This window comes from Kwoniella shivajii, chromosome 3, assembly GCF_035658355.1.
Source record: "Kwoniella shivajii chromosome 3, complete sequence".
NCBI lineage: Eukaryota > Fungi > Basidiomycota > Tremellomycetes > Tremellales > Cryptococcaceae > Kwoniella > Kwoniella shivajii.
This window is the reverse complement of record NC_085910.1, coordinates 1,527,861-1,552,068: the sequence shown is the minus strand read 5'-3', so window position 1 is coordinate 1,552,068 and position 24,208 is coordinate 1,527,861. Positions and strand designations below refer to the sequence as shown.

The following is a 24,208-nucleotide window of genomic DNA, read 5'->3' as shown; positions in this document are numbered from 1 at the left end:
AGCAGACGGTGTACGAGGCAGTCTGATAGTAAGGATATATGTATCATGCGCTAGAACGCTAGAATTGTATGCATAGATTCAACACAGTGGAGACATAATTGTATAAACTCTGGGTATGATAGATTGCTAGGTATATAAAAAAGTGTATATGGAAGCTTTGGAGAGTCGCTTGGTAGTATTCTCATCAATTTTGTGCTTTCTTTAACATTTTCAACGCTTCCACTGTTGGCGCCAACACTTCTTCCCCGATACCTTTTAGCCTTACGACACCTATCAATCTATCCCCCACATTAGCATGTTTGATGGCCTGTAGTCCCTTTATCCTGTTCTCATCCGATAGATTGACCGTGTAAGTGATAAGATTCAGTAGTACGATCACTCCTCTCAAGACCAAGTCGGGATTGGGTAAAGACGGAGTCGAGGAAATAACCGGAATTTTTTCTCCTTCGTCATCATATTCTTCCTCTTCATCAGGTTGCAGTAGAGTCAACACTCTTTCCCAAACCGACTTGGTCGTCTTAATCGATGATCCCTCTGATGTTATAGAAAAAAGAGAATTACAAGCTTTTTCCGACTCTGTGATAATCGCTAAAGCTCCTCCAGCTGCTAATCTAGTTTGTAGATCATCTATTCCACTTAAAACAAGTAAGGTATTCAATCTTGATTTGACTCTTCCATCTCTCATTGTTGAATCTTTATTTTGACCCTCACCCGAAAAATACTCATAACCTTTTTGACAACTAACCAAGTTACATATTAACTGAGTTGAAGCTCTTCGGATCAATTCGTTATCATCCAATAACGATTCTTCAATCTTCGAAACAATGCTGATGGATTCTTCTCTACCTGAACCTTTCCAAGATGTATCTGATTTTAATGGTTTCAAAGAAGCTTCAGTGATTTTATTTGATATGAATGGATCTATAGAAGCTAAATTCGTTAAAGCCATGAGAGCTTCGAATCGCTGTAATGAGTTTGAGGAAGGATGTATCAATAGATGGTATAATGGCGTGAGGGAGTTTAGCGAGGTGGTAAGATGTGGTGGGGGAAAAAGTAAATTTGGTGGTGTGGTAATTATCATTTTTGATAAGGCTTGAAAACAAGGTAATACATCTATCTCCCCTACGGAGGACGGATTTATGGGGTTTGTTGATGATGATGATGGCTTTGTCGTTGAAGCATTCAGCAAATCCCTTACTATTGTAGAAAGAACTTTGAATCCCCCATCTCTGATGAATGGTAACCTATCGATTGGATCTTCAACTAAATTTCGACATAATCTTCCTAAACCTTCTTTGACTAATCTACTTTCACTTCTTGCTAATCCACTTAACGCACCGACAATTCCAGCTTTTAATACTGCTTTGGTACGTTTCTTTACCTCTTCATCATCATCAACATCATCTGGATTGTCATCGTTGTTCTGATGCAGTTTCGATTTATTAGCTGATAGAGCCATTGATCTCAATTTAGCGATTTGTTGATCTTCAGCTGATAAAATCACTTTCGGACCGGTCAAATTGACAAAAATAGTTGTTAAACCATAACATAACCCATTATCAACGGGATCCATCGAGGCAGAAAGATCCATACTACCTCTTGGGGTTACAGGTAGACTGCCACCTTTAGGTGAAATGAACGGCGAAAGCGACATCAGAGAAATAAGGAATTGAGGTGACGACGATAACAGGATTTTGTTTGCGGGTCGAAGTGATAATATAGCTAATCCTTCTACTGTTGAAGTGATTGCTGTCGAAGAAGATGAAGAAGGCGAGGGTGTCGGAGATGAAGATTGTATATGAGACATCAATTTCCGACAAAGTGTTTCATCATCCATTCCAATTTCTATGTTTGATAGACCATTTTTCTCGTTACTCTGGGTTTGAGTAGTCACGATATCTTCTTCTCTACTCATTTTGCTCAACGCTACAGCGCATAGAACACCTAATTCTTCATTCCCTTGACCGTAATCCATAGCTCCTTTCAGCCATTCCATAGTTCTAGATCTGACCATTTGTCTCCCTGATTTAGTTCCAGCTGCAGCAATCAACAATTCCGCCAAAGCAGGTTGAAGAGGCGATGGAAGCTCAGCAACTTCTAACAGTATTCCGAGAGCGTCTCCGGCATCGCCCAGGGGTGTAGTGAGCAGCCTGACTATCGCATCCGGTGAAAGTGGGAACAAGCTTCCGAGCAAGTGAGTGATCGGTAAACATGATTCCGTCCCCGTAGCTTGATCTTCTTTGTCGGGTATGAACGTGGTATTGAGATATGGCTCAAAGGTCGAGTATATATGGGATGTGATCGTTTCAGGTGTCGACGAAGGGCGTTGGGCTACAGTATCACAATATTTGGAAATGCAAAGAAAGGCTATCGAGCGAGATTGTCTTGATGCTGTAGGGATAGAGGCATTGGCTAAAAGTGAAACCTCCTCCTGCGATAAGGAAGGCAGAGTGGATGAAGCAGAAGCCAGCCGTTTCAGAAGGTGGCTCAACGGCTTCTCAAAATCCTTTTGGCTCATCTTTTCTTGCCTATCGTTGTCGACGTCATGGACTGAAGAGGATAGCAGTGACGAAACAAGAGAAATGAGAGATGAGAGAGAGCCTTGTTCAGCTAAAGGTCTTGTGTTCAGCTTCGTGTCACTGTACGAGTAGGGAAATGAAATTGCGGAGATGCGGGGGAGATAGAGGGGTTGATTTCCCACGGTCGTCGCGTTATACCACATGGGGGTTCATACACTACCATACACTACTGCGCGTGGAGGTGGTAAGGACGATTGAAGCTTAATTATTAAAGATTTGTTACGAAGAGAGAGCAACTTGCAAAGTACTTTAGCATAGTCGTCCATCAAAAGAACGATACCAACAGAGCAGCAAGAGGTCACACTTAAAGGTCCTTGACGCGAAACTCACTTTTTCTTTCCTTCACCGTCTGCTTCACCAAACAAGTCGCCAGCACGACCAATTGCGCGGGATACTTGGTGGTTCTGTTTCTTGTCTCGTTCTCTTTATCCAAGGGATAGAATGCGCGCTCCACTTGCTATATGGAGCTTGCTAGTCTCTCTTCTTCTCGCTTCTTCCTCACTTGCAACTCTACGACCTCGTACACCTCAACCACGATCATATGATACTCACACATACTACGCATTAGAATTAGATCCCTCCACCACCCTTTCCCTCGCTACCTCGATATCCCATGATCTTGGAGTGGAACTCGTAGAGCCGATAGGAGAACTAGATGGACATTGGCTGGTCCGCACACCTGCAGTATCATCATCATCAAGCACTGTGTCGTTACAGAATCGCGATGTCGTAGAAGATCCAATACTGAAAAGATGGAGTTCACAAAATCCGAAAGGAAAACGATCATTGACACCGCTGAGTGTGCGGCAAAGAGCCAAAAGACATCATATACCGTTCACCAGAAATCGTCATGTCAGAGACGATACGACGGAATTATTATATGCCCAGAACGAATTACAACTGAAAGACCCAATGTTGGATCAACAATGGCATTTAATCAACACAGATATGAAAGATATAGAATTGAATGTTACGGGACTGTGGGGCAGAGGAATAACGGGTGAAGGTGTACATGTCGTCATTGTTGATGATGGATTGGACTTGAATAGTGATGATCTGAAGGATAACTTTGTGAGTTGTATCTACCATTGCTTTGACCAGTCTTCCGTATCGAAATACAAAACTAATTTCATACGCAATCATTCCAGTTCCCCGAAGGATCATACGACTTCAATGATCATACTGAATTGCCCTTACCCAGATTGTCAGATGATCAACATGGAACTCGATGTGCAGGAGAAATAGCAGCTGTACCCAATGATGTTTGTGGAGTTGGAGTATCATATCGAACGAAAATAGCTGGAGTCAGAATTTTATCTGCACCAATATCAGATGCCGATGAAGCTGCCGCCTTAAATTATGGATACCAACTAAACGATATATTTTCATGTTCATGGGGTCCACCTGATGATGGTAAATCAATGGAAGCTCCAGAAGGTTTGATCTTGAAAGCAATGGTAAACGGTGTACAAAATGGTAGAAACGGGAAAGGTTCTTTATTCGTTTTCGCCGCTGGAAATGGTGGTGGAGCGGATGATCAATGTAATTTTGATGGTTACACGAATTCAATATTCTCAGTCACCGTAGGTGCTGTAGATAGAAAAGGGTTACATCCTTATTATTCAGAAATGTGTGCAGCCATGATGTTCGTAGCTCCAAGTTCGGGGAGCGGTGATCATATCGTGAGTTTCTTGAGTATCAATTTGAGTATCAGTAAATCAGAGGAGCTAATCATACTTCGGCTTACTAGCACACGACGGATGTCGGTCAGAACAAATGCGCTCATACACACGGAGGTACTTCTGCTGCCGCCCCCTTAGCTGTGGGCGTGTTTGCTCTAGCTCTATCTGTCCGACCGGATCTGACATGGCGAGATTTCCAACATCTTTCTGTGCGAAATGCTGTATTCTTTAACAGTGATGATCCGGATTGGGAGAAAACTTCCGCTGGAAGGATGTTCAGTTACAAATGTGGGTTCAACTTCATTAAAATATCACTGAGCCTTCAGTCATATCATTTGCTGACTCGAGCTGGGGCTACTTTACACAGATGGATACGGTCGACTAGACGCTGGTCTGTTCGTAGAAGCAGCTGAAAGATGGAAGCTTGTGAAACCTCAAGCCTGGTTTGATTCGCCAGCTGTCTATCTCCCGACTACCGATGCTCCCCCTACCACTGCCTCTACCCCTTCCAAACGTCAAGATGACAACACGGTGACGAGTTCAGATGAAGGGTCTTCTACCACAGATACAGGTGAAGGTGAACAACCTGAGCCTACCGAGGCTGCACCGAATCCTGAACCAGTAGTCGTACCGACTGGTTCCTTTATTACCGAGGGAGGAATCACCTCAACATACGAAGTTACCAAAAATATGCTCAAAGACTCAAATCTGGAAAGACTGGAACACGTGACTATAAGAGTATGGATAGATCATCAAAGACGAGGAGATGTCGAAGTTGAAGTCACAAGTCCAAATGGGATAGTAAGCGTGTTATCTAGACCCAGGAGATTTGACGATGCCGATACTGGATACCCCGGATGGAAATTCATGTCTCTGAAACATTGGTGAGTGTATTCTTGGCGTCGTTCCTATGATGTCCAAAGTCGACGTGGCAGCTAACACACTTGATTTACCATTGTAGGGAAGAAGACCCAGTCGGAATGTGGACGATTAAAGTGAAAGATCAAGCCAACCCCGAAAAGACTGGAAGGTTCATTGCTTGGTCACTTCAACTGTGGGGAGAATGTATCGACGCTTCCATTGCAAAGATATGGGCACCCGCAGAAGAAGGTCAACCTGATCAAGAACAAACTGGATCAGATCAGACTGCGACAACTACACAAAAGCCTAAACCAACGGATCATCTCCCAGGTGATCATGGAGATGCAACGGGTGAAGCTACCAAACCCGGACTAGTTTCAACCACAGCTGGAAGTGCGTCACCTACCGAAACGGGCATTGGAGGCGGAGATGAAGATATTGCAGAACCTACAAGCGCAACCGATGCAGATGCAGATGAAGGTTTCTTTAGTGGAATAACAACCTTGACTGCAAATTCAACTTGGTTGGTCGGAGCAGGAATGATCATTGTTCTGTTCGGTGTTGGAATCGGTTCATTCTTCTTTTACAGATCAAGGAAAAGAAGACAAAACTTGTTCGGTTTATCAAATAATGGGGAAGGTGCAAGAGGTGCTTACGCCCCAGTATCGGAAGATGTTCCTATGGGATTGTTAGAAAGAAGTAGGAAGAAATTCGGTGCAGGTGGTTCGAACGCTGCGGCTGCCGGTGCTTTAGGTGGATCAAAAGAATTATATGATGCTTTTGGGGATGGACCAAGTGATGATGAAAGTGACGGTGATGATGAAAGGACAGCTTTAAGATACCATGATGATTTCTTAGAAGATGAAGGTGACGATCATGCCCGTGGCCATCCATCTCGCGCAACCGGACAAGGGCAATACAAAGATGTGCCGCAAACCGAAGAACAAGGTACACCGAAACAAACTACAACAAGTGCAACGGCAAATACGAGTGCGAGCGGAAGTGGCAGTTCTGGAAGTTGGCAAGACGCGGCTGAAGAGATAACGAAGTAGAAATCAAGACTAAAAGTTAAGTTGGATCGAAGAGGTTTGTGCAATTCTTCTTATCATGTGTATTTTTTGTGAATACGTAATCTATCCATATGCATCTGCTATTGTAGATAACCTGCCATCTTGACGATACAGTTGAATGTGAATGTCGACACGTCAATCCGTCCCAGGATCGCGTGGTAGGTTTCCAATTAAAAGATTTCAATCGCATTGATATGTACATATTAATATGAAAGATGAAAAACCTATGTGAACAAAGTTAAAGCCAAACTCAGTTCTCCTCCTCTTGATGACGACAGTATCTGGGTTTAAAAAAAAGCTCTTTTGGGCAAAAGAGAAAAAAAAATGGCCCCTATACTCCGACTGTATCACATCCATCCTACTCTCTTAGCATCTTCCAAACGGCACAACATTGAGGTTTGGCTCCGCTGCATTATCTACTATCCTGCTTCATGTCTCCGAGATACAAGTCTATCATGCTCTTGCCAGCGACTCGACTATGACTTGGGTGCGAAATAAAAATCCGGTCCAGCATTAGAACCCCAAGACCAGCACTCGGGATCTGTGGGTCCCGCTGAAGGAGCGTCTCCTTCCTCTAGTGTGCCCATTATATAATTGTTATATTCAACGGCGGACATTTTGTCGATCCAAGATTCGTATGAGCCCTTAGGTGCTTGTCCATGCGTTGATCTATATAACGGGAAATAGATAAACCACTTGGGTCATGCCCATGAATTGGAAATGACTACTTACTGGTCATTGCTCCCCGTGTTCCTAGGAGCCCTGTAGCGCTCCCTGGCTCTCCTTCGCCGTGCAAGAATAGCAGCTGCTTCTTCTGTCGAATAGTAGCCAGTTGACCTGTTCATATTGCTACATAGCGCACACAAGTAGTGAGTCATACCCATGAATGAAAGATCTCTACTTACTTGTCATTCTCTTCCGTGCCGTCAGCGGCGTCAGAGTCCAATCTCCATTTGCCTTGCTGCTCCCGACTGGCTCTCGATGCTGCTTCGTCATAGTGTCAGCTTGGCGGACTCCTTTCGGAGCACGCTTCACACATGGTGCTGTGAAAGACAGTGCAGCGTCAGCGTACGACACTTGAGAGAGGGTATTCTAGAACGATAATCCTCGGAATGGGCACTTACCCAGTACCGGGCACGAAGCCAACGCACTTTCTTTTGGAAATGGTGCACGGAGTGCATGCGGTATGTCTGCGGCTGGCGGCCGTGGACAACTGAGTAGATGAAGACGGAGCACTCATTTGGGGACTGATGATAATGGGATTGGGATTTCATCAGCTTGTATCTCATCAACGACTTAGAGATATTCCCACTTACTTGTATGTATGGAAGATTGACGTCGTCGATTGGTGGAGAGGGAGATGTCAGAATATGAGGTAATGTTGAGTTGATCTGTGAATTGCAAAAATCTTTTGACAGAATCAAGCTATTTATACCTTACACGAGAACTAGAATACAAGTCTGTAATTTGGGCTCGATTGCAAATTCGAGTCACTTCCTTTGTGACTACTGTACTCATCAGTTGAGTTGACTTTTTTCTTATTTCCAACCTATTTGACGTCTTTCTCGAATTTCGTCTCCGACTTACAGTCCGACACTGCTTCTCCAATTGACGAATGCTGCTACGGTAAAATTACGTCAGTACGCTCCATCGTCGGCCTGGAGCATTCAGATGGTGCACTATCCGCTTGATGCGGAATCGAAGACCTGATCTGACAGAAAGTGAACCGGTATCCTCAGAAGTCTGTTCCGAGATTGCTCTGTGGATTTCGACTTGCAAGGTACAGTAGCGACTTGATACTGTATTACTCCAGAAAGCAAGTAACCACTTAACACAAGCTAAAATAGCTGTGATACCCCTCGGAAAGCTTTGATTCTTGTCTCCATCGAGCGGAGCGAGTAGAAAGTTTGAGGGACCATTTGTGATATGTCATGGAGACAACGAAGGCATTGATCGACAATGGAACATCGCGATCGTAGTGAGACCAGTCTTGTTCAAGGTCGGAGTACTTCATTTTTACGACCGTTCATAATTCACAAAGGACAGAGCTTCTGATTCTGACCTCTATCTTGTAATGTATGCACTTTGCCCCTCCCTACTAGCTGGGGCTGATGCGTAGCGCTAGGTGTAATCCTTTCTCAAACTCAGTTATCAACGGATGGATTACTGGTGGACATATCTACACTGCCACAGCCACTCCGCATTTCTAGCAATTCTAGACCCTGTATCCTTTCTTTGGATTCAACAGCTCACACGAATGCTCAAGACGTACCCTTTTACTCCCTGCCCCTCGCTGATGGTAATATTCGAATTACAATTGATGAAATGAGGTCATTCGGCAGTTTGTCGTCTTTCATTCGGACTGGCGACATGACGTATTCCTCGATGTGTCTACTAAGGAGAATCCGGCTGAGCCGCCATCCTCGTCGCATATTAGTAAGACACAATTTTAATTGGAAGGGTCCAATAGGGATTATCAACGAATGTGAAAAGGATGATTTGACATTGTCCAACCTGGTGAGATGACTTAGTAATATGCATGTGGAAAACCCTATTCTCATCTATGAAGGATGCCCAAACCAGCCTGCCACACTTTCTTTCGCCTATGCGTGCGGAAAGAATGTCTCACTTAAGCTTTGTTTTCGTAAGCAGCGGTATGGATAGATACAGCTCTTCCTGAGGGATCACTTGATACACCCCATTCTTGTTTAGGGATCCATCGTACTGCAGTTCCAGCGGCAGCTTTACTTGGGAAGTGGTGTTCGAAAAGTTCTCTGATCCAATAAGCTTCTTTTGTGTCAGGCGTTGATTCCGGGAATCTCTCTGATCTCTTTTCGAAAGCTTCATCTGATACTGCAGCGGCAGCGTGATCTTTCATTCCATCAATCCAAGAATATCCAACACCATCTGAGAATTGTTCTTTTTGTCTCCATAAGATTGAATCGGGTAAGTAAGCTTTTCCATCAGGTGCACAGTCGAATGCTTTTCGAAGGATGTACTATCGATGGGAGAGCGCAAAGTCAGACTGTGCAGAACTTGGTCAAGTGGCTTGAAACTGTAACTTACCTTCTCCATTTTCGGTCGTCCCTCAGCATCAGTCTCTTGAGCAGCTCCTTTTGAGAACATCTTGTATTTAGCATCGATGTTCATGGAAACTTCGAGGAATTCTTTGTCGAGGAAAGGAACTCGAGCCTCAAGACCCCAGGCCATAGTAGATCTGAGATTGGATGAGAATCAGCAGGTAGTTGGATCATGGACAAGGCAATCAAAACAACTACTCACTTGTTGGCTCGGAGACAATCAGCAGTGTGCAAGTTCTTTACTCGCTTGACCAACTCTTCGTGGAAATCTTGCGCGTTGGGAGCAGCGTGGAAGTAAAGATATCCTGAGCGGTGAGATTATCATCAGCATTGGATACGAAATTGATGGCCAAAACTTCTGAACTCACCACCATAGATCTCATCAGAACCTTCACCACTCAATACCATCTTTACACCCATGGCTTTGATCTTTCTCGACAAGAGGTACATGGGCGTAGATGCTCGGACAGTTGTGACGTCGAAAGTTTCGAGATGGTAGATGACTTCAGGAATGGCATCTAGACCTTCTTCTAATGTGAAGGTGTATTCGTGATGCACAGTTCCCAAGAAATCGGCTGCTTTTCGAGCGGCAATCAAATCAGGAGCACCGGGAAGACCAACGGCGAAAGAGTGGAGTTGAGGCCAAGTGGCAAGCGGTTTCTCATCGCCTATATTGAGATACGCAATCAGTCATTTGCGAGTATCCTTTTTATCCAAAAGATCAGGGCTACAAGGGGAAGAACGTTACTTACCGACCCATTTACCATCAGCCATAGCCTGTTTCCTCTCCTTCCTATAAGCTTCATGTTCTGCAGCCAATTTATCCGTTTCTCTAGCGGCGATAGAAGCTATCAAACTACTATCTAAACCACCTGATAAAAGTACACCGTAAGGCACTTCAGACATCAATCTCTTTCTAACTGCAGCTTCGAGGGTTTCTCTGACGAGTTTGTAGTCCACTTCGTTATGAGGGATAGAACCTTTATCACCGTCCCACCAAGTGGGTTTGAAATATCTCTCTGTTTGTTTCGTCTTTGAATCGTAGAAGTGTCCTGGGGGGAATGCAAGTAAAGTGTCACATTCTTCGTGGATTGCTTTGAGTTCAGAGGAGAAGTAGAGTGTGTCAGGTGCAGAAGAGTGATATCCCATGTATAGAGTGGTGATACCGATAGGATCACGAGCGGCAATCAATCTTGGAGGTTCAACGGATTTGTCAAGGAGAACAAACGAGAACATTCCATCAAGCATCGCACAAAGTCCAGTACCGTGTTCTCGATACTATGTCACAGTTTATATCATGTCAGTCTGGTTGATCAACGATTTGACCTGCAAAACTCAGGTGACAAGGTGGCTCACCAAATGCATAATCACTTCACAATCAGAGTGGGTCTTGAAGACGGCATCTTGGTTTTTGAGACCTTTTCTTAATGCGACATGGTTGTAGATTTCACCGTTGACGGCAAGAACGAGTTGGTCATCTTCGCTGACGAGAGGTTGAGCACCGGTGTCTATGAGGATATGCGGATCGAGTCAGCATGTTGATCCCACCCGCCCTCCCTTATATAGGTCATCCCCCGCCCCACCCCAAACTGCCAAGGATTATCTGGCCCCCGTCCCACCCCTAGCCAGCCAGTGTATACTACGCCCCCGCCCCACCCCTAGCCAGCCAGTGTATACTACGCCCCCGTCCCACCCCTAGCCAGCCAGTGTATACTACGCCCCCGTCCCACCCCTAGCTAGCCAGTGGATACTACGCCCCCATCCCACCCCGAACTGCCAATCAAAGGGGTCACTCACCCACACCGACAATCGCCAATCTCTCATGCACCATGATCGTATCTTTCGCCATGTAACATCCTGACCAATCGGGTCCTCTATGTCTCTGTTTCTTCGAGCAAGCTATTGCCCTAGGTCTGTATGACGCCAAATCGCCTTGTCTGTTGAAACAACAGAAAATGCCACACATATTGCAGGATTGTTGGGTTGTTGGTTTTGAAAAGGTGGCAAATGGGTTAGAAAGGTATGGGAAGTAGTATGTATTTTACTTGAATTACGAGATATAGACCTTGCGCTTTACAGCTTTTGCTTTGCTGATATGATCAGTTGTAGTTATCAAAAACGAGTCAAACAAGTGTAAGATGAGTTGCTAAATAAATCGAATGGATTCCATGTCAACTACTTTGTTCCCAACTTTTCCCCCCCTCGTTAAGCTTGATTTTCATCCCAGCTAATGGGAACAAACTAAATTTGATCCCGGTCTCATCCGTTATCAGTTTGACTCGATATTTCAATTATCGGTAGTCCCGAATCATCGGATTAAAATACGATGACAATGCCACGTCAGCTTCATCCCACGTGTCTTATCATTTGTTAATGCTGAAAGTACAACCCCGGTTGAAGATCCCCCTTTCAATCAGTGCAAAAAGATATCCAATGCATAACTCGATGATCATGAGAATGAAGATGCATTGTCCATCTGCTTGTCCGGTCATGAATGACACTTCAATGAAAATATGAGGTTTGTAGACGGAACACTCTGCTCACTACAGAACAGATGCTATCACAGAATCGCGTTCTAAGTCTGATCGCAACTGCAATATCAGTTTCTGCCACAACTTCCTAAATGAGTAATCTGATAATCACGTAAAAAGACCACAAGAGAAGCGGCAATCGTTGATCCTCACTATTCATAGTCATATCGTCAGGTGAAATCATCCTCACCATCATCATCATTCCAAGGAGTTAAATCACTGATTACTTCTGACGACGTCGCCAACAGCATTCGACTCGACAACCGATTGCAATTCCTAGATAACAATACAGACTTTTAGCCTCATATTGGCTCCCAGACCATCCGCAGTGGAGACTTTGTATGCGAAGATAACCGAGTTCATACATCTTTCACGACATATCCCAGTATAACGATCACATCAACTGAATCTTTTGTGTCAAACGACATATTCTCACTCATCCAGACTCACCATTCGTACATATGACTATCCACAATAATGCCAACGGAATCGACACCTTCAGTTCTACTGCCTTCATCTATTTACCCTCAAGGGGCGATTAAATGTTCCATATGTGGTTTAGGTAATCTATCCGGTGGTTCTTCAACGAACGGTACAAATGAAGGTATAGTCGTTTTGAGTGATCCAATTGAAAGAATCTGCGGAAGATGCATCAATACACCTAATGCTAGAAGAAGGATCTCAGTTATTGAATCTGAATTAGAGATCGAATCAGACGATGAATCAGGTATCGGTGGATTAGGTGTAGGTTTAGGTTTAAGAGGATTGGATATGGGAGAAGATAGGGATGATCGTCAACAACAGCAATCAATAATAACGAGAGAAGATACACCTTCCTCCATAACCACCAACTCCATCTCTAATTCAAGTTCAAGCTCAAGTTCAAGTGAAAACAGTAGCTCATCAACACCTAAAGATGGATTTTCAAGATCGTTACCTACACATCATCCCAGACCATGGAGGACTAGTAATTCAATCAAGATTCCAAAATCAGTATCAACTTCAATCGATCAAGCTATTGACGAACAATGCACTCCAGAAAGAGTGATTTCACCCATCGCACAGGACAATGTAGAAAATGAAAGACCGCCAAATCCACTTTTGGATATAGCGAAAGCAAGGGTACATTCTGTAGGTAGAGGTGCACTTTATCCTGGAAGTATATTTAAAGGTACTCAAACTAGTGGTAGAAGTGCTTATGAAGTTGAGATTCAATTAATTGTAAGTACGCCCCAACCCTCTTGATCATAATTCAGCATTCTGCATAAGTCATGAGATGACATCCTGATGTAATCGTCCTGAATATAGGATGTGAATTTCATTGAATCAAGTGTATCTGGATATCTTTCGATATCACATTTAACAGATTCTCATCCGCATTTAACGACTTTTTTCGATGGTGAAATAATTGGACCTCAATATGGATTTATAACTGGACCAAGATTTGGTGCTACAGAACATGATGATATGAGACACTGGGGTCGATTTGAACAATTTAGAAGACCTACAACGAGATCTGATATGGTCAGACCTGAATTGTATTTCAGGGATCCGTTACCGGATAGATCAAAAGGTGAAATCAGAGCGAAAGAGAGAGATTTCGTTTTTTTAAGAATTAAAGAAAGATTTTTGGTTCCAGATCATAAACTTAGAGATATAAGTGGTGCTAGTTTTGCTGGTGCGTTTCCGAACATTTCATCTTTTTCCGATCTTTTCATGTTTTTTCCATTTGATCCACGTCGTTGAGTATACCCCACGTCCCCTCTTGATCAAACTACCTAAGTGATTTGAGTGAAAAACTGATATTTGGACATGAAGGATTCTACTACGCCTTAGTCGACCTATCTCCACCTTCAGCACCACTCGAACCTTCGACTCCCACTTCCCCAGCTACACCTAAATTACCCTTTGGACCACCTTCTCCAGTCATCATTCGGCGTGGATCCAGCCAAGCGGATGTCAGAGGAAATTCAACTCGACCAGATGGGAAACGAAGGGAAAGTTCGAGCAAATTGAGAGATCCCCCAATTAGAGGGGAAGCTACTATAAGAGGGGTGAGTGGTTGGTTCCAGGCGGATACAATCAAATCCGTGTAATGGCTGACCTTAATTTATCGAAACGAATTGATCCGGACAGTATTATTTCCATTCTTTGGTAAGTTACCAACTTTCATTCTTCAGGTACGTTATGTATCATGAAGCTGACGTTTCCTTTTTTTTTTGTCCATAGAACCAAGAACCATTCCAAGAATTGTTCCTTTCTCACATACCACAACGAAGTAGCAGTACTTTTGAATTCCGGTGAAATCAGTCAAAGAACCACCTTATCTTCAACCATCCATCACTTCAACGCCCTCATTCATTTGCTTGTATCCAGTTCATAGAACTACCCTTTGTACTGTACAGGTCCATCGTATCTTTCATGTTGTCTTTTTTTGTTCTTTGCTCTCAGTTTCTATCCTTTCCTGTGTAACGAAAACATCATCTTTTTTCACGTTGTGATTTTGACCGGATATGGTCTTTGTTATAGTTATGCATTTCCATTCCAAATCTGCATGATTTGATCCGAATCGCCAGGTATGAAAACACGGATGTGCATCTTCCCATACAGATCAGGCTATGTTGTTAGCAAGAGTATCACGCATATGTATGCTTGTTACTACCCCATGGTGGTCGATATGTTGAAGAATGAATGAATGACGCGCTTTGATCTGATGGGGTACATTCGCAAAGTCGCGTCAGGACATAATTTCAACGATCCCAAGTTCAGATAAATTAATGTTCACTTATTCCTTCCTTGCTTTCATCAACTTTCGACTAGCGACATACTCCTGATCAATTCATCGCTAAGGACAAGTGTATCACACTCTCATATCCACACCCACATCACATCAGAGAATCACTTACACGACACAATGGCGACTTTCGCACCTCGACCTGTAGGAGGATCTACAATGGCTTTAGATCCTAAAAATCAACCTTGGGTAGAAAAATAGTATGTTCTTCTTTTGCTTTTCACTGGTGTACAGTTGCTGTTACGGTGGAAAAGCAAGGTTGTTGTACTCCTTCATGCAACAATCCTGTCCAATCTGCATAGAGATGCTCACCATGTAGATCTCTGGTTATACCTTATATTGTATATTCAACTGACATCCCTATCCTGTCCCTCGGGATTTTCAGCCGACCAAAGACGATCGATGATGTTTCTTCTCAAGAGCATACAGTAGCTATCTTGAGAAAAGCATTAACGTCAACCAATGTATGTTTATTTCTCAATTTCCTTTCTTTGGTGTGAATCGTAGGATATAACTTCGATATAGGAGGAAACAGGAAACAGGAAACAGGAAGATGGAAACTGATTGCTGTCTAACAAAATTAGTTACCACATATGCTATTTTATGGTCCTCCTGGAACAGGTAAAACTAGTGAGTGACACATAATGGAAAGGATCCATCCTTCGAAAGACGACAATTGAAGAATGGGATGGAGATCTAATGAAGATGATGAATATTAGGTACTATCCTAGCACTTGCAAGACAATTATTCGGGTAAGTCAGCTTTTATTCTTGACTACTTTCAACTTGAATCATGCTTGGCTATCGATGGAATATCACATGCTAACGAGTCTTTTCATATTTCCTTCTTGTCCTCCTCTATTCAACGTGCTACTTCTGCCTTTCTCTCATCCCCCCTCTGTCAATTCCAAAATCACACTTCACGCTACTGGTGACAATCAATGCAGACCTGATTTGTTCCGAGCAAGAGTACTTGAATTAAACGCTTCTGACGAAAGAGGTATATCAGTCGTAAGAGAGAAGATCAAAACTTTCGCTAGGGAAACACCTAGACATGTTGGTACTTCATCGTGAGTGCATAGTAACTTCCAAGAACATGTTCATGTTCCTCATCATTCATACCATGTAAATCTTTCAACAATCCTTCAATATACATCTTGAAAATATCATTTCAGGCTTGTGATTAAAACCCTACAAGTCGTCACTCTGATGGCATTCTGTTTGGTGAAAAAGATGGCTGATATCTGGTAAATCAACTAGCGACGGCAAAACATATCCCGCACCACCATTCAAACTCATCATCTTAGATGAAGCCGATTCAATGACTCAAGATGCTCAATCTGCTTTAAGAAGAATAATGGAAACGTATTCTAGGATAACCAGGTTTTGTTTGGTCTGTAATTATGTCACCAGGTAAGATAACTTTTGTGTCTTCAACCGTATCTTCCTTAACATGTCGCGCTCCGCATTGGCTTTGGCGTGTATTGTAGCTGATTGTGGGACTTAACCATCCTTTATATAGGATTATCGAGCCGCTTGCTTCGAGATGTAGTAAATTTAGATTCAGACCATTGGCTCATGATAGTACCCAAGCCAGGATACAAATGATCGCTAATAATGAAGGTGTACAAGCCGAAGATGGTGTGAGTTTTTCCTCTATTCGTTGAGCCATGAAAGGAAAAGTGTTAATGATGTACTACTCGGTTCTGAACTGTTAGGTCTTACCACTCATACTGCAACTAGCAGGAGGTGATCTTCGTAAAGCTATAACATATCTTCAGACTGCTCAACGATTACATGGCGCGTTAGACCCTCCCACACCTATATCAGCATTGTCGAGTGAGTATAGACTATATTCTAAGTGGACTATGTGAAACTATCTGCTGATCCTTGCGAAATCGTTCATCAGTACACGAGATATCCGGAGTAGTCCCCGATGATCTGATAACGCATATTTTGAGCGTGATGGGAGTAGACAAAGATCAAGGCATAGATCTAGTCTTAGCGAATGGAGGGTTTGAAGCTATTCGAACGGCTGTAAAGCGTGTCGGAAGGGAAGGATGGAGTGCTGGGCAAGTATTGGAGCAAGTGAGTACCGGAAGTCCAGCTTGAATAACCAAATTTATAGAATGGAATTGCTAATGTGGCACCCTGATAGATACACGACGCTTTGATTCCATTACCTACGATACCAGCTTTACCTAAGAGTTTAGCCGCGATGGCAATAGCAGAATGTGATAAAGGTTTATGTGAAGGTGGAGATGAAGAATTACAATTATTAGAATGCTGTTTGAGAATAAAGGAAGCTATGAGTAAACAATAATAGTTATTTATTATTGGTAACCAAAGTAATAGGCATTTGTCGGTTTTACATCAACACACTCATATGGGGTGTGTGGGGAACGTCAAACGCCAAACGGGTAAAATCATAAGGGGACGGGAATGGTGGATATCCCATTTATTTCCCTCAACCGTACTTTGTAAATCACCTTTATTTCTCGTGATGATCAATCAAGTAGATCTCTCATTACATGCATGTTGTTTTATGTCATACGAGTAACTAGTACGACGTTGCAAACGGGTTTCAACCAAGATTGGCTCAAACATCCCATTTTGAGATAAAATCCCTCAAATATCATTATATGTTTTGCTACTCGTTTATTATAAGTGAGAATCACATACAATTGAAATCACGGTGAATTCCAATGTGGCACATAACATTAACAAAACGCGTATGGTGCCTTGAATCTCATTTCATTTCGCCGATGTGTGTGTGTGGCGAAAAATCGGATGTGAAATTACTAATTCGAGCATATTATCATTATATGTGTGATGTTTCTATTTTTATTCCTTCATTGACGATACCAAGTTTTTTTCTGGCTGGTCTAATCCCAGTTTTGTCCCATCTCATCCCAGTGGGAAGTCAGTTACCCGTATTTTCCACTTGTTCATTTCCTTTTCCTTTTCATATTCCCATATTCAAAGCATTCATACATTCTATCAAAGGGATACAGTCTCGCCTTCGGGTGGTGGTCTTATCGCCTAACATATCTACACATACATACACATACATATACACATACATCACTTGAACGTCATCAAGGAGGAATAAATCGGTTTTATAATACACATCATCAATAACTTGATTAACCGGTGAATAACAAATAACAAAGGTCATATATATCCCACCCATCTTTTGTTTTGGTCCAAGCGTAAATCACATCGCTTGGTGGATCACAAGAAATAACCTACAACTGCGTAATAGCAATAATAGCAATAATAGCAATATAGTCTCGAAACAAGATAGATTGTCTACTACTCGTGAATTGTGTATATAATCTTCAAACCTCCTTTCTTTGTTCACTTTAGAGAATTCGCGCTAGTCAATATAGTTTCACCAAAAGTCCAAACAACTGAATTGGAAAGTATCAACAACTCGAACGTAAGAACAAATAATCACCTCTTAGCATCTCCTTCAAAATCGACTACGATTTGGCGAATCGTTAAAGTATTACATCAACACACCAATACCACCTTGAATCCTGTTCATTCTTTCCCCCTTTCTCACATCTTCCTTGTCCATTGGTCGATCAAACGATCAACCAAATCTCACTTCTCACATCTTACATCTAATCCTCAATAAAATCAACACAACATCCCCCCCTTTTCCATACCTTTGAATCCGATCACAAAGGACGGAGATCAAACATATACACACACACACTTCAGCTCATATAAAACATAGCTTTTCAATTTCTGCTCATTTCTCATCAAGGAAAATCAGCTGGTTTATACTGAACGGTCTCTTCGTTCAGATAGGTATTGGTGAGTCCTCTTGATATATCAGGTGGCAATGGAAGAGATCTTTCATAGCTGATTCTTCTTTCTTTTATTCTTTAGTCTACAGGCTAGTCAATATCGCATCACGTACCAACTCACCCACACGTTCCTGACGATTCATCTGTTCTTATTGATCTGAGAATAGAGTTCATACTCCTCTACTCTTTTCAATTCTCTAATCCCTCTGGTATCGTCATAAACGTCATCAAGTACATCTATTCAAGATGAATATTGATCAATAACCTTACTGGTCGTTTTTTACGGCTTTTCTCTTTTACCATAAACTAGTTTGATCACTAGATTCAAGCTTATTTAGTCCACTGTAAATAATTCAATTTTCCCCTTTATAATCTCTTGTGTCATCGCCACCCTTCCTCACCCATTCACTCGGAAATAGTCAGACAACATGACAACTTTCCAACATCAGCCAGCATTCGTGCATGCTTTCGTCGACCCTGCCACCGCTGTTCCCGATACACCTGTACCGAATGGTAATTCGACTCCTACAAGACCTCGATTGAGATCTTGTCTCTCTCCTACACGATCACCGTCTGTCACTCCCTCCGCTTCTAGCGCTGTGAATACTCCCAGTGGATCTAGATCAACCTCTTTCTCCTCTTGTACAAGTGGAACAAGTTGGAAGAGAGGAAAAAGTGTAAGATGGCAAGAAATGAATGGTTGTGCAGTTACCGTGAGTGGATTCAAAACCACAAATTGAATCTTTCTTGCGCTGAACTCGTTCATCCTGTCATCTAGGCTCAACATTATACCTATTCTCAAGAAGAATATGATCGTACACCACTTGAACCTCCAACTATCGCTGAGCGAGCATGTGTATTACCTGAAAGAGGATCACGTTGTTTATCAATATCAAGAGATTGTTTTTCATCTACATCCGATTCACATTCATCATCTTTATATATCGATGGCGAAGGAGAAGAAGATTCAGACGATCAAGATACATCAGCAGACTCTTATTACCTACATACACCTCCTCCTTCAGAAACCAATTCTGATGATGATGGTGGAGATCATCAAGAAAACGAAAAGGAGGAAAAGAGACAATGGGAAGAATGCATGGAAAGACGTAGATTGATGTTCGCAAGAATGTGTCCACAGCAAGCTAATGATGAGAGACATCCTGAATTCGAAGGTTATAGATCCATCTCAGCGACTTTAGCCAATTTACTCAAATCTGTCAATTCATGTGAAGAAGTAACGGAAGAAGATGAAGAAGATTGTTCAGTAGCAGAGGAAGACGATGATGAGGAGAATGAGATTGTCAGAGATTGTGGATTCGGATTTAGTTCTTCGACATCAAAATTTGATCCTCTGAAAATTGGCGAACGACAAGAAGAAGAAGAGGAAGAAGAAGAAAGAGAACCTGATACACCAAGTTTGGTATCTTCAGCTGAAGAAAGTGAACTGGACTGTATCATCTCTTCCCCAGGTGGAAATTCAACTGCATTGATACATCAAAAACAGCAACAACAGCAACAGCAACAACGTCGAAATATAATAGGAGTGTGCACAGAAGAAATTGTATTAGCAGCTTGGACATCTAAGCAAGCAAATAGAGAGAAGAGTGAGATACAACAGATCAACGAAAGAGGAAGGGATAGAACTACTAGAACCATATAATCAGTATTTCCTCCCAAGTTGGTTTGGTCCATATAAACCATGACTATACATAGCATATATTCTCTCATTCGTTATATCCAGCATTTTTTATACGACCTGTTTCTTCACAATTTTAACGAAATGCCATGATGTTTAACTGTTTTGATCCAATCATACAAGGTAGCAGCATACTTGCAAAGCTTTTCTGTGTGTTCACTTGCACTCTCACATCGGTCAAAAGCTCAATAGACAGATGATGGGCGGTTTAAGAAGTTAATTTCCCCCATCATGGGTTGATTCTGTGAGATTCGCCACTCAAATCGATGAGTTGGTGATTTGCCCGAACGATTGTAACCGGAAATTTCAATCCCATTTCACTACATGAAATCCGTGCTTATATCTTTCTTTTTCCTTTCTTTTCCTCAAGCCCTCAATTGGGAGGAAGTGTACATCGAAATGTCTGCATCAACTACTCCTTCCTCTTCCTCCTTTGATCTTGGAACCAGAAAACGCGATTTGGCCGTCCCCGAGAGCAAGGGAAAAGAGGAAGAAAAAGCATCATTACCATTACTACTTCGATTACCACCTGAATTGATCGATCATCTATTATCATTAGTACCGGCATCTTCAAGACAAGTAACAGCGTTATCACTCACTAGAGTATTCCCATATCATGGTATATCACCCTCACACCTGTACACACATCTAGTCATATATCGTCCAGAACAATTATGGCCTTTATGGATGAAATTGAAATCCGATAATGGGAAAAATCAAATGTCAATTGGCATTAAAAGTTTATCAATGAAATCATGGAAAGGTGATGCAGATATATTGAATAATATATTAAGATGTATACCTTATTCGACTTCGACCATGGATCATTCCAACGATGACGATAACGATGGTGTAGGTAACGCCAACAGGGGAAAGTCGCGATTGGAATCAAAATTAAACACTTTGATGTTGAATATTGGGACTAATTTTTCACCTGATCATCTGGAAGAAATGTTTGAAAATCCAAGATTGAATTTAGAGAGATTAGAGTTGAGATTCAGACCTTATGTTGAACAAGCTAGTTATTATCAATTCTTAGCTGGCAAGTTTTGATTTATATATTCACATTTTATCCTGGCTTCGCTGACATTGATCAATGGCTATTCACTCTCGTAGGGTCATACTTTGACACGGCAGTGGAAACGTTAACCAAGAAATGGCCTTCAATACCTTCTTTCACACATTTATCAATAGTTCAAGATTTACCTCCACGCTCAACCGTTCCTCCTACAGCTCTAAACTCAACATCCAATTCATTAGCAGGATCTTTTGCTGATCTATCATTAGCAACAAAGGCAGGTGGAGCAGGTGGAGGAGAAAAGGGAGAAACGAGTAATCCATCATCTGATTCAGATGGTCAATCAGGAAGATCAACTCCAACTCCGCCAACATCAATTTCATCCGTATCAGATAATCCAACTGATATAGGTTTATCAAAAGTTTATACAGGTCACGGTCCATTTGGTAATCCGTTTTTGAATGAAAAGTTAGGTATAACAAAACCTAAAACATTCGCTCAACCGATAGTTTTCTTCGATATACATTGTATTGGGAAATTCGGTGCTTCACCCGTTGCTGAAAACCTTACACATCTTAGATTGAGAGTACCTTCTCGAGATTTGATCAGAGTTTTGATAACTCCTCCAAGAGCTTCACAACTATTATTTCCTTCATTGAAATACCTTGATATATCAACGACAAATGTCAGGATAGATACCAATCTATCAACATTGTTAAGATCCTACTCTCGTTTGGAACATCTAGTATTGGATAGAGTGAACTTGTTTGGATTCACAGCAAGAGACAGAGGACCTGAGTTGTGTCATGATTTAGGTGGACTATTGATATCAGCAGGTTTGGCCAGAGGTAAAGAAAGAGAAAGACAAATTGGAGCGTGGGAATTAGAAGAAAGAACTCGACATGCAGAAGCTGAAGCTGCTCAACGAAGAGCTCAACGAATAGCTGCCGAACAAGAAAGTAGAGAGAACAATGACGGGCCTTCGGCTGAGGTCTTAGCTGAAATCGCTACTCGAGAAAGAATAGAAGAGCAACAAAGACAAATTGAATTAGCCAGGTCGAGAAGAGGTCATCGTTCAGCTGCACAGGCTACTTTCTCTTTACGTGATAGAACGAGAAGAACAGGTGTTACCACCGCCAATGGATCGTCTTCATCTCGATTGATATTCGATATACCACCACCAGATAAACTCTATCTCGTCTTACCCGCTCTACCCAATCTCAGATCTATAGCGATAGGTGGCGAAGCTTCAGGTGTGTCGACTGCCAAAGCTTCCGAATGGGAAGAACAGTTCCACACAGGTTGGAGAGAAGGTCTAGGTAGAGTCTTGGGGTGGGCAACCCATGTAGCGGAAAAATACGAAAGAGCAAGAAGAAAAGCTGATGAATGGAGAGCACAAGAATCAAAATCGTCAACGTCATCTTCAAACAATGGATCTAGTGGATCAAGTAAACATGTATCAAAGACAAAGAATAAAGCTACCACTTCATCATCGTCATCAATGGCAAATATCAAATCACCTACTAGACCACCATTGGATGTAAGATTATTTCGATTTCCTTCTTCTTCGGAAGAGATTACAGAATGTTATACGTCGAATGAACCTGGACCACATGATCTTACAGCAGGACTTATCGAGATAGATCCATCAGAAACCATACATCGGGAATATCTTGATACATATAAACAAGCAATAGGAGATGCTCAATTATATGCCGACAATGCTTCTTCAAGTGGTGGTGTCGATGTCAAGCCACCGTGCGTTTTCTGCACAGTGCCGGATTGTGAAGGACCTGCGAGAAGGGGTGCAGAAGGTGAAAGAGTCGATGGAAGAGGTGGGATGGGTGGCACGCATAGACCGGGCTGTGGACATTTGATAGGAAGAAAAATTTGGGGTTGGGAAGGATTTAACGAATAACATATACGCAGTAACAGGATATTGGGGAATTTGTAGCCATTGTTTTAACTTCTTACTATAGCATCGTCTCATGTATGCCACAGCGTATTGTACAGCTATATCATCGGCAATAACCTATCGATTATCATACGGAAATGGTGAGCAATTGCAGGTTCTGCGATCAAGCTGTGTAGAATGGTATATGGAGCAAAGGAGGTTTCGATCGATATAAAGGAAGCAGTGATATAACAAGGTGTGAGATTCAGCCCATTCAAGGAGCGAGGATTCATAGGAAGGCTGAAATTAACTCGATTCGCTTCTTTCTCTTCCTGTTTCTCTTTCTCTTCCTCCTTCTCCTTCTCCTTCTCGTTCTCGTTCTCTTTCACTTTCTCACCTTCTCCTTCTCCTTCTCCTTCTCCTTCTCCTTCTCCTTCTCCTTCTCCTTCTCCTTCTCCTTCTCCTTCTCCTTCTCCTTCTCCTTCTCGTTCTCTTCTCCTTCTCCTTCTCCTTCTCCTTCTCCTTCTCCTTCTCCTTCTCCTTCTCCTTCTCGTTCTCGTTCTCGTTCTCGTTCTCCTTCTCCTTCTCCTTCTCGTTCTCGTTCTCGTTCTCGTTCTCGTTCTCGTTCTCTTTCTCGTTCTCGTTCTCGATCCTCCTTTCCTCGGATTTTCAACTATTTCTCAATTTCGAATATACGGTACTTGATCCTATTCCTGATTTTAAAGCTCGAGGTCGTCAGAAGTGAGAAAACAGTTTGTGACCGTTTGCTCGAAGTACAAGTAGTGTATTTGAAACGACATAAGACATGATCATATTATCCGAATAACCCATCTTCGTGAACGACATGATGGCGGTGTGTCTAATCATTCATTCATTAGTCATTCAGTTGATCTCTCGATGGATACCGAAAAATCGACAGTTCAATCGGGAAGCAACACTGCTATCAAAGTCAAATGTACACAGTGCTCTTTGAGACGTTGTGCATGTTCTCGAATCGAATCGATCCCAGTGCCAGTGAAAGGTAAATATCTTCTTCACTTGTTTTGGTCTGTTCGTGTGGGTAACTAATCTCTCTTATCTGAGAATTAATATAGGCAACCATGCTCCACAAGTAAGAGCAAGAAACTCAAATGCTATTATGATTCTGATGAACGAGAAGATTTCAACAAGCAGGAAAGGATT

The 24,208-nt window shown here is 42.3% G+C and overlaps 8 protein-coding genes across 8 annotated transcripts; 5 read left to right on the top strand and 3 right to left on the bottom strand.

Moving 5' to 3' along the window:
- Positions 1-184: 184 nt before the first annotated feature.
- IL334_002767 (uncharacterized protein) lies at positions 185-2,518 on the bottom strand (the record flags this gene model as incomplete). The annotated part of the gene is made up of 1 exon (XM_062934507.1): positions 185-2,518. The coding sequence occupies one exon, from the start codon at positions 2,516-2,518 to the stop codon at positions 185-187; it is 2,334 nt and encodes a 777-aa protein (XP_062790558.1).
- Positions 2,519-3,020: 502 nt separating this feature from the next.
- On the top strand, positions 3,021-6,174 carry IL334_002766 (uncharacterized protein; the record flags this gene model as incomplete). The annotated part of the gene is made up of 5 exons (XM_062934506.1): positions 3,021-3,650; positions 3,728-4,261; positions 4,330-4,549; positions 4,629-5,145; positions 5,223-6,174. 5 exons carry the CDS (start codon positions 3,021-3,023, stop codon positions 6,172-6,174), a joined length of 2,853 nt encoding a protein of 950 aa, XP_062790557.1.
- A 494-nt stretch (positions 6,175-6,668) lies between these two features.
- IL334_002765 (uncharacterized protein) lies at positions 6,669-7,432 on the bottom strand (the record flags this gene model as incomplete). The annotated part of the gene is made up of 4 exons (XM_062934505.1): positions 6,669-6,861; positions 6,925-7,041; positions 7,098-7,163; positions 7,317-7,432. 4 exons carry the CDS (start codon positions 7,430-7,432, stop codon positions 6,669-6,671), a joined length of 492 nt encoding a protein of 163 aa, XP_062790556.1.
- A 1,389-nt stretch (positions 7,433-8,821) lies between these two features.
- On the bottom strand, positions 8,822-11,238 carry IL334_002764 (asparagine synthase (glutamine-hydrolyzing); the record flags this gene model as incomplete). Its single annotated transcript, XM_062934504.1, has 7 exons — positions 8,822-9,190; positions 9,259-9,409; positions 9,475-9,577; positions 9,641-9,940; positions 10,025-10,550; positions 10,629-10,780; positions 11,070-11,238. The coding sequence occupies 7 exons, from the start codon at positions 11,236-11,238 to the stop codon at positions 8,822-8,824; spliced, it is 1,770 nt and encodes a 589-aa protein (XP_062790555.1).
- A 1,042-nt stretch (positions 11,239-12,280) lies between these two features.
- IL334_002763 (uncharacterized protein) lies at positions 12,281-14,107 on the top strand (the record flags this gene model as incomplete). The annotated part of the gene is made up of 5 exons (XM_062934503.1): positions 12,281-13,024; positions 13,112-13,481; positions 13,622-13,857; positions 13,940-13,957; positions 14,033-14,107. 5 exons carry the CDS (start codon positions 12,281-12,283, stop codon positions 14,105-14,107), a joined length of 1,443 nt encoding a protein of 480 aa, XP_062790554.1.
- Positions 14,108-14,717: 610 nt separating this feature from the next.
- IL334_002762 (uncharacterized protein) lies at positions 14,718-16,920 on the top strand (the record flags this gene model as incomplete). The annotated part of the gene is made up of 10 exons (XM_062934502.1): positions 14,718-14,797; positions 14,983-15,061; positions 15,182-15,227; positions 15,317-15,350; positions 15,545-15,667; positions 15,858-16,010; positions 16,120-16,240; positions 16,316-16,436; positions 16,507-16,685; positions 16,756-16,920. 10 exons carry the CDS (start codon positions 14,718-14,720, stop codon positions 16,918-16,920), a joined length of 1,101 nt encoding a protein of 366 aa, XP_062790553.1.
- A 1,923-nt stretch (positions 16,921-18,843) lies between these two features.
- On the top strand, positions 18,844-20,078 carry IL334_002761 (uncharacterized protein; the record flags this gene model as incomplete). Its single annotated transcript, XM_062934501.1, has 2 exons — positions 18,844-19,128; positions 19,194-20,078. The coding sequence occupies 2 exons, from the start codon at positions 18,844-18,846 to the stop codon at positions 20,076-20,078; spliced, it is 1,170 nt and encodes a 389-aa protein (XP_062790552.1).
- A 435-nt stretch (positions 20,079-20,513) lies between these two features.
- On the top strand, positions 20,514-23,050 carry IL334_002760 (uncharacterized protein; the record flags this gene model as incomplete). The annotated part of the gene is made up of 2 exons (XM_062934500.1): positions 20,514-21,156; positions 21,231-23,050. The coding sequence occupies 2 exons, from the start codon at positions 20,514-20,516 to the stop codon at positions 23,048-23,050; spliced, it is 2,463 nt and encodes an 820-aa protein (XP_062790551.1).
- Between the last annotated feature and the right edge of the window lie 1,158 nt (positions 23,051-24,208).